General features: G+C 55.8%; 1 protein-coding gene across 1 annotated transcript; it reads left to right on the forward strand.

Annotated features, from left to right (window-relative positions):
• Positions 1-456: 456 nt before the first annotated feature.
• On the forward strand, positions 457-9,874 carry GRHPR (glyoxylate and hydroxypyruvate reductase). Its single transcript, XM_079928010.1, has 9 exons — positions 457-596; positions 2,316-2,446; positions 2,847-2,919; positions 3,472-3,588; positions 4,684-4,772; positions 5,878-5,982; positions 6,756-6,891; positions 8,152-8,282; positions 9,455-9,874. The coding sequence occupies exons 1-9, from the start codon at positions 514-516 to the stop codon at positions 9,574-9,576; spliced, it is 987 nt and encodes a 328-aa protein (XP_079784136.1). The 5' UTR covers positions 457-513; the 3' UTR covers positions 9,577-9,874.
• The last annotated feature ends 2 nt before the right edge of the window (positions 9,875-9,876 follow it).

Raw genomic sequence — 9,876 nt, forward strand, 5'->3', positions numbered from 1 at the left:
TGAAGAGACAGACCTAGAGAAGATGGTCAATGCACTCAGGCCCTGGGAATGGGGATGGTCCTTGACTGCAGCCCCCTCCCCCAGCGCAGTAGGCACCTTTATAGGCATCCACACACATTCACACAGGACTCTCTCCTGGATGCCCTTTTACCCAATGCAACCCCCCAAGTCACGCCTGCCGGTCCTGATGCTCTGGGGCAGTGTGTACTCAGAGGTAGCAGGCCAAGGATACGAGCCTGGCACCAGCCCCAGAACCAGTCTCAGTTTCATTAAGGCTTGATATCACACACACACACACACGCACAAGGCGTACACGCGGAGCCCCAGTTACCCCCACACAGACACACCGTCAGTGCCACTCGCTCACTGCACAGCTGCAACCCCACACGCCCCCACTCTGCCCCCGCCCCCCCGCCCCTCCTGCTCCGGGCCCGGCCTTCCCGAGGACACGCCCCCTTCCCAGACTGCTTCCGCCCGCGGGGTCCGGCTCAGTATCCGGCGTCTGGAAGGTGAATGAGGCCTGTGCGACTTATGAAGGTGTTTGTGACGCGCAGGATCCCCACCGAGGGCAGCGCCGCGCTCGCCCGGGCCGCAGAGTAAGAGCCCCGCGTCCCTGCACCGCTCCGCGCGCCGAGTCCCCGCCCTCGGGGCGCGAGTTCTGCGGATGGCGTCGCGGGAAGGGGCTGCAGAGCCCCAGGCGCCGCTCCGGGACCTCGGGCACCCAGTACGCTGGCTGACTCAGCGTCTCCGGGCGGGTCGGGGTAGGCCTCCCGAGGCCCAGTTAGTTATTTTTGGTGGGGCGGACGGCGCGGTCCGTGGCGTCAGATCCGGGATCCTGCGCTTGGGCCTTGGCCGAACTTTCCAACCTGTGCCTGGCCAGGACGGTCTTGGAGTTTGGGGAAGCTTAGAGAAAGTTCTCTGGGGCCCAGCTTTCTCCAGGCCCGTTGCAGTGACGCTGGGACCCGCAGCTCCCCTGGCCCTTGCAGTGTGGGTGGGGGAAAGGGCTGGAGCCCTCCCCAGCCATGGCCCTGGGGAGAGGGAAGACGGCCCATGACACAAGGGACAGGCTGTTAATCTTTTACCCTCTGTGGTCACTTGGCCAGGTCAGGGACCTTAGCAGTCACTGGATTACCTGGTCCCTTTGGACAGTTGGCAGGGGGCCTCTGGTAGCATTTCTTAAATTGAACCCTGCAGGTCAGCCTTGCCAGGTGCTTCATATACGTAAACTCTTAATCCTTCAGTACTGTGAAGTCGGTACAGTAATTCCCACTTTACAGAGAAAACTGGGTCAGGTTAAGTGCCTTCCCCAATGACTGTGTGTGGCACAGCTGGGATGTGAACTTTTGCTCTGTCAGCTGCAGTCTGAGCCCTGCATTATGCAGGTTTGCACTGCCCATATCAGGCAGGGAGAAGGTGGAACCCAGCCTCAGAGACCAGTGCAAGGGGAAAATGAGATTTGTTCATTTCATTCAATGCAATAAAACCTTTGCTGAGGACTTGCCATGTACCAAGCATTGAGGGGGGAAGAGGGGAGGGCAAAAACAACAAGGGCACTAGTGGCAGCAGCTCACACTGCTATAGCACTGTGCCACCATCAAAGGAGGGTGAAAGGAAGCCTGTGCCTGGGGCTTAGGCGTGGAGGTGCCGCAGCGGGGAATTCTGGGAAGTGCCCGCAGCTCTGTGTCTTGCGCATGTAGATGCTCCGTACGTGTTGGCTGCACAGAATTAAATGTCAAGGGCTGGGAGGTTGGGCAGCACCACGGGGAAACATGCCCCGTGCCCACCAGCCACCATGGAAGTGCCCCCTGAAACTCCTCCATGTTGAACTGCTTTGATCTTGTCCAAGTACAAAGTCAAGAACAAGAGTTTTTCATTTCATGGACTCATAGGAGAGGATGTGCAACTGGACAGGGAAATCAAGCCCCATCTGACTTCCCCCCACTGGCCTTCCCAACAATAGGCAGCCCAGGCCCGGGAGCTCACTACCTGTGAGGCCTCCTGTAGGGGTAAGAAAGCGCTTCCTTGTGTTGAGCTGAGAGCCGTCCCCGTGACTTTCTCCTTTCACTTTAGGCCCCTTTCAGTCCTTGTCAGAGAGCTGTGGTCTGTGACAGCCCTTCACCCTCAGGACAGTTCTGAGGCCACCCACGCCTGACCTTGACTCGCCTCAGCCAGCCCCAGGCAGCTTGAGGCCAGAGCAAGCAGAAGACAATGTTTCCCACTCTGAGAGGGGTCTGCAGGGGGCTGGAGGGGCTTTGGGGGCCTGGGGACACCTGCGGGGCTCCCGCACTTCTGAGCGGTCTTTCCTTTGCCTTCAGCTGTGAGGTGGAGCAGTGGGATTCCGATGAGCCCATCCCCAGCAAGGACCTGGAACGGGGCGTGGCCGGGGCCCATGGCCTGCTCTGCCTCCTCTCTGACCGCATAGACAAGAAGCTCCTGGATGCCGCAGGTGTGTGCACTGGGCAGGCCCGGGGAGGGTTCCAAGGGTGTCTTGGCCCTGGTGGACATATCAGCCTACTGCTGCTGGTTCCCGAGCAGGTCTTCAGTGACCTCTCTGAGCTCTGAGGGCATTCACTGCAGACCTGGGCCAGAGGGAGCAGTTGTGTGCAGTTCCATATGGCACACACTTTGCCCCTCTCTCCTGGTGGTGAGTCCCCAGAGGGAGGCCTTAGGAGGGCAAAGACCATGGTGTGGAGGAGAGCCAGGGCCTGGGGCCCTCGTCCAGCTCTGCTCAGCCTTGCTTTATGACCTTGAGCAGGGCCCTGCCTTTTCTGGACCTGTCTGTAGTATGTAGGAGGGCCTTGAATCCCATGAGAAAAGATACAAACAATGCTTTTTCTGCCCAACAGGAGCCAATCTCAAAGTCATCAGCACAATGTCCGTGGGTGTTGACCACTTGGCTTTGGATGAAATCAAGAAGCGGTAAATGCGGCTTGGGCTCTGGAAGCAGGGCCTGGAGTGAGGGGTGACTATCAGAGAGGGAAAAAGAGGAGCTGAGTATTTATTTCTTCATATTCTTTGACCATTCAGTGAAAACGTAAGGTAGCTGATGATAAAATCTGCTCATGTGTGCACACATCAGTTAAGGTAAGGCCGAGCAGTCAGAAGCAGTGGGTAACAATGTCCAGGTGACACCCTTTCACATTCATTCTTTTTTTTGACCCCCACAACAACCCCTTCAAGTAGAAAAGGCAAGTATTATTATTTCCCTCTTTAGATGAGGAAGTTCAGAAAAGTTAAGTAGTTACTGGCTCCAGACTTTGGACCCCGATCTTCCATCTTATATCCTTCTCAAAATGGGAGATAATCAAGATGGGAATGAGGGCTGGCCATTCCTGAGTGCTCACTTACAGCTCTGAGCTTCCTGACAGGCAGCGCAAAGAGGGAACAAAGCTGTATCACAGCAATGTCCCAGCAGTAGAAATTGGTGAAGGTGCTTGAGGCCAGCGTTACCGCCAAATCTTTGATTCGTAGTGGGATCCGTGTGGGCTACACCCCAGATGTCCTGACAGATGCCACGGCCGAACTCGCCGTCTCCCTGCTGCTCACCACCTGTCGCCGGTTGCCTGAGGCCATCGAGGAGGTGAAGAAGTGAGTGAACACTTGGCAGGGAAGTCGACTCTGCTCAGCAGCTAGTACTTGAGCACCCAGTGTCACCCTGGACCAGAGGTGATCCTGTCCCCGGCTGTGCCCCAACTAATGAGGGGGGACAGACTCAGGCACAATACTAAAATGCACAGCAGAGCTGAAATAAACAGGGTGTGAAGGGAAATTGTGGGGGAGGACTGTGGATCAGGGAAGGCTGCGTGGAAGTGGTAGCCGGTGGGCGTCCTCCTGAGCCCTTAGAGGGCCCTGTGCACCATCATGTGGGAATCCAAAAGGCTCTGGAAACTGAAGGTTGTTTCATTTCGCTGCAGATACACCAATGTGCTTGATACGGGTGCCACCCCAGATGCTGTTGAGGGTGTTATGTAGAATACAGCATATGTACCTTAACACCTTCCTAAAATCTGAAAATTTAAAAATTCTGGCCTGAGGGTTTCAGATCAGAGATGTGGGTCTGTACATCCAGAGTTGGGAAAGGTACTCCAGATGCGGGGACTGGCTTGAGCAAAGGCCAGGAGGTGTGCAGATGCAGGCTCTCAGAGAATGTGTACTGGGAGAGGGGATTTGAGGTGGGGATGTGGCAGGGACAGAGGCTGCATGGGGCTGACTAGACACTCTCACCCTTCTGTCGAGGGAGTTGGTCCCTTCACTGGAGGTGACTCAAGACAGGCTCTATTCCCCTGTCCACCCAAGGCTACAGGGGTGGGCCTGTGGCTTCCCTGGAGCACTGAGAATACTGTTTTTGGAATCCTACATCCTGGGTTTGCAACCTGCTGCTCTTCCCTGGCTGTGTGACCTCACATAGATTGCCCTTTCTTGTCTCAGTTTTCCCGTCTGCAAAATGGGGGGAGAACCTGTAAGGCCCCTTCCAGCCTTCGGACTCTGTGTCCCCAGTGGGTTTAAAGGAAGAGTCAGTCACGCTGCTTATCGGCAACACCCAGTGGCTGTAGGGGTAACGCATGCTCCTCTCAATCCTTGACTGGAGGGCTGGGCCTGTCCCTTGCACCACGGGGTCTGCGTAGCGGCCCTCATCTTTGCCTGAGACCAGAGCCTCTAACCCGTCCCTCTCTCTCCCTGCAGCGGCGGCTGGACCTCGTGGAAGCCCCTGTGGATGTGTGGCTACGGCCTCACACAGAGCACCGTTGGCATCATCGGGCTGGGGCGCATAGGTGAGGCTCCCATCTACCCAGATTGGCACCCTGGCTCTCACGTCTTGGTTGAGTCTCTGGCACCCGTGTCCAGATGCTGACAATCCTTTGGAAAGAGTCACCGTACCTGGGTGCAGTAGGGACACCTCTAGCGAGAAGACACAGCATCGTAAAACACAGGCCAAAAAATAAAATAAGGAGTTCCGTAAGAACTCATTAGGTGATAGAAGCAAGTTGTAAGAGCCAGGGTTCTTTATGATTATAGCTGCATACAGGACAGATGAAAGCGATGACGGCTGCAGGGTCGGGACTTTTAGGAGGGGTTTACTGTGGGAGAGCCCATGCTGCCCCAGGCCTGGGTTCTGGAAGGCATCTGACTCCTAAAGCCTTAATTCCCAGCGGACAGAGCTTACCTGTGATTCTGAGGCGGGGCAGAGCTACTTTTCTTCCAGTGGCCCCCAGCGCTGGAGAAGCCTGGCATAGGCCGGTGGCTCTCTGGCACCCTGCCTGGTGCAGAGGTGAGGGTGAGGACAGGAGGGCTGCATAAATTGTCCGGCCAGCTAGCAGCCCTGCCTCCCACACTAGAGGGCTGCTTGGAAGAAGCCAGCAGCTTTGGGACGTGCTCTGCGTCTGAAAATCCAGCTGCCCAAGCCTGTCCCGGCAGCAGTGTGTGTGCAAAGGGTCAGGGTCGGGGTGAGTTGGCAGTTGGGCAGCGCCACCAGAAAGTCGGGTGGGGTCTGTGGGTGCACCACCAGAAGCAGAGGGTCCAGAAGGAGGAAGGGGACCGTGTGCTCAGACCTCTGCTGGGCTGCCAGATCCAGTGCTCAGGGAAGGCTAGCAGATGGCCCTCAAGATGGCCAGCACCGTGTGAGGACGGCACAAGTCAGTCACAGCCACACAGGAGCTGTGGTGCTGCCTTCAGATCCCTGAAGGACTATCAGACGGACCCTTGAGGGCATTGTGGGCTGGCAGGGGGCTGGGTACAGTGTGGCAGGAGTGGTTGATGTTGGGAAGGGCCTCCCCACGCCCACCCTTCCCCCAGGGGCTCCCGCTCTCTGGAGCTGCTGGGCGCTGCCCTGCCCTCTGAGGGACTGGGAACAAGCGCTGACTGACTCCTTGCCTCCAGGCCAGGCCATTGCTCGGTGTCTGAAACCATTCGGTGTCCAGAGATTGCTTTACACAGGGCGCCAGCCCAGGCCTCAGGAAGCAGAGGAATTCCAGGCAGAGTTTGGTAAGTAAAACCTCGATTTCCACAGGAACCCCACCTGTGCTGGGCTGGATGGTTCTCCGTGTTTGCTGTAACGGCAGCACTTTGGGGCAGGCTGCAGGAGCTCCATGGTGTCTGCGGTGTGCCTTAGGTGTTGTCTGACCTCCCTGCCCCTGCACGCAGAGGCCCATTCAGGGAGCAAAGGGCCTCACCCAGGCCACACAGTGAGTACCCTCAATGCCAGAGGGACTCCAGGTCTCCTGTCTTGCAGGGTCTTTTATCACCATTGTCCATGTACAAACAGAGCAGCAGGGATGGTGACACATACAAGGAATTGCTGGGAACTTTCACACAGTTGCCTTAATAAACTGGTGAGCGCTTACCCGCCAGCCTTGTGTCCGGGTGGATCCAGCTCCCTGGCAGGCGCACAGCGTGTTGAGCAGAGGGCAGGCTGGATTTCAGCCACTCCACCCCCTTGGCACATTGGGCCTTGAAGGTGGTGAAAGCCAGAGTGGTCCAGATCCCATTGTGTGACCTTGAATAAGCTCCTGCCCCTCTCTGGCCTCAGTTTCCCCACCTTTAGAGCAGGGGGCTGGCTGAATGATGTAACACACCAGGAACCCACGAGTGTCTGTTGACTTTGTGTGGTTATTAGAGTTCTCCAGGTAGAGACAAGACCTTCAGGAAGCATCTTGGGAGTTTCCATTATGGGCGGAGGGAGGAATGGTCAAGGTTCCCACCCTCTTGCTGTCCCTAACCTGGGACACAGCACCTGATGGAGCCCTGCCCTCCCCCAGTGTCCACCCAGCAGCTGGCCGCTGAGTCTGATTTCATCGTCGTGGCCTGCTCCTTAACACCTGCAACCAGGGGGCTCTGCAACAAGGACTTCTTCCAGCAGATGAAGAAAACGGCCGTGTTTGTCAACATCAGCAGGTATCCTGGGTCACCAGGCAAGCCTAGAGAGGGGCTGTCCCTGTTGCTGTGACCTGAGGTTTTTCTTCCCCATGGGCTGTCAGTGAGACTCAGGCTGAGCTTACTGCCCTTGATAAACCAATCAACCAGACAACTCAGAAATACAGTAAAGGCCCCAGAGCATGTCCCAGGTGCTCAGAGCAGGGCCTGGCCTGTCTGGTTCCCAGCAGTACCCTTGGCCTTGCTCAGGAAGTGAAGGCACCGTGGCAGCAAGTTACCAGGTAACCCTGTACCTCTAACCACAAAGGGGTGGCCTTAATGTTCTTTACAGCCCTTTGGAGGCCGACCTTCATGGTGCTGAGCCTGGGTCGGTCTGTGTGAGTCAATGACAGCTTGAACCCTCATGCTCCTGGGCAGACAGACCCAAAACCCAGGTTGTCTTGGGTCCTCAAAATGTCCCCAGGGTGCCTTTAGGCCACTGAGCATGTTATGGGGGCAGACCTTCCCTCTCTGCCACTCCAACCCCTTCTTAGCTAGTGCCCTTTGAACCCACTTAAATCAATTTGGAGGCAAAGATGGGCAATGGGAGGGGACTCCCAAGGGCTCATCCACCCCAGAGGTGCCTGTAGTTAACTGACGTTTAGCTGCAAAGGGGGTGCCTTTGGGGTGGAGTGAACATGCAGGAACACAGGGCTCGTTGCTTCCGTCACGTACCCAGTACTTCAGGGCACTGGGTTATTGCTGCACGAGTATCGTTGAGTGCACAATGTGAAGTCTTTAGCAAACCAGATCTCTACTCCAATGGTTCATTGATGGGAAGGATGTCTGCTCACTTGGATGGATGTAGTTGGGTGTATCCTCAGGTCTCTGCCTGCAGTTGGGCAGGTGCCTGACACTTGCTGCAGTGCTTGTCAGCCGGTGGTCGGGATCCCAACACACATGCAGGCTCTGGGTCCCGTTCATGTAGTGGTGCGTGTAAGTAAGCTTTGATCCTCCTAGCACTCCTGGGAGTTAGGTAGTATTCTCCCTATCATACAGAGGAGGACCCTGAGGCACAGAGAATTTGAGACACTTGCCCAAGGTCACACAGCTCGAAAGTGGCAGGTTGGGGTTCTCTGTATTACTGTACAAACTATAAATAAGTATACTATAAGGCTTACTGCTTTGAAAGTTAGTGCCAAGTGCCAGGTTGATGGGAAAATTCATTCTCTGGGTGGTTCTGCCCTAAAGGCGACCTGGGTAGAGGGAGCTTTGGGGCACCCACATCACTGTCATTCTCAGGGGAGAAGTGGTGGACCAGGACGACCTGTACCAGGCCCTGGCCAGTGGTCAGATTGCAGCTGCTGGACTGGACGTGACAACCCCAGAACCACTGCCTACAAACCACCCTCTCCTGACCCTGAAAAACTGCGGTAAGAACTGCGCTTTACCAGCAACACTTCACCCGGCCCCGGTTCCTTCCCGCCACGGCTTGTGAAGCCGGCTTGCAGTTCTCCCAACACTCGGGTTAAGCACTGTGCCCCCAGAGACACAAGCCACAGCTGTAGGGGTGGGAGTTGCAGCTCCAAACGCCCTTTCTCAGGCTAAGTTTTAAGTCATACCCTTTTCCCTGTCCCCTAGCCCCCGGGGAGGTAGATGCGTCTGGCATCTCATCCCGTGACACCTTAGTGCAGTGGTTCTCAAACTTTTTTGTTCATCGGTCACCTGGAGGGACTGATCAAACACACGGTGCCCTCCTCCCATGCTTCTGCCTCAGGGATGAGGCCTGAGAATATGCTCCTAATGTCTGGCACACTGCTGCTGCCCCTTGGCCGGGGAGCACTGTGAGAACCACTTACTTAGCATTCCTCTTTAGACTCCTCAGTTACCGTTAACAGTTCTTTATATTACGGTCTCTCTGTTCAGCTAGCTGACGTGGTTTCTGCCTCCAGACTAATATATAACCGAGTGGAAGGGGCCCCAGGTTGTCTGGGCCAGTCCCTGTCCTTTACTTACATTCTGGAAGGGAAAACCAAAGAGAAGGGCCGTAGCTGCCTTCCCCTCAGTGAATGCTCCCATTATTGGAGCCCTTGGAAGCTCTACCATCCCCGCCCCCGTGCCCATCTGAGAGGAACATTGGCTGTGATGGCCAGGCTGTTGCCCGGAGCTGGGAAATCTCCCATCCCCCCAAGCCCTGGGCCTTTAGCTCGGTGCCCTGGGTACTGCTTTTGAAAGGTGTGCTTTAGGGACGAGTGACCTCACTTGTTCTGCAGTGGGGCCAGAAGCAGCTGCGCTGTCCAGCCTTTCATCTAGTTATTTCGGGAGATCAGAAGGCCAGGGCGTCACCTAGTTTCACCATCTGATATTTGAAGGGCTGCGTCTAGACAGGCTCCAAGACTCCTTCTAGCCCTGACATTCTTGTGTTCAGGATATGTACTTCTTGTCACCCTTGCGTCTGGGTTTCGGTAGCCCTGGGGAAATAGAGTGCTTAGTGAGAGGAGGGAAGGCAAATCTTTTTATTGGCACATCCTAGCCATGAAAAAAGGGCCCGAGTTAAGGCTCCTGAATCACCCTCCTCATTTCCCTTTCTTCCTCTCCTTTCCAGTGATCCTGCCCCACATTGGCAGTGCCACCCATAGAACCCGAAACACCATGTCCTTGTTGGCAGCTAACAACTTGCTGGCTGGCCTGAGAGGGGAGCCGATGCCCAGTGAACTCAAGCTGTAGCCACACGGGAGACACTGAGGCTAAGAGGCAAACGGCCCCGGGATTCTGTCAGATGCGCCCAGGCTTGATTGGACCCACAGGATGGGAGCCAAAGAAAAAAGTCTGATGTGTACTGATTCTATGGAGGGAAGACTGGTGCTCATGGATGTGCTTCCACTTTTGTGGTTGGAAGCATCTGAGCCCAAAGTGTATAATTCTATTAAATAATTCTCTGAGAGACCGCCTGGGCGTGTAACTGGGAGACGCTGAGGACAAGAGCATCTGCTTACATTTTCTAAATCAGGGCCTCTAGTGACCGCA

This window comes from Stenella coeruleoalba (genome assembly GCF_951394435.1).
Source record: "Stenella coeruleoalba genome assembly, chromosome: 7".
NCBI classification, from domain to species: Eukaryota; Metazoa; Chordata; class Mammalia; order Artiodactyla; family Delphinidae; genus Stenella; species Stenella coeruleoalba.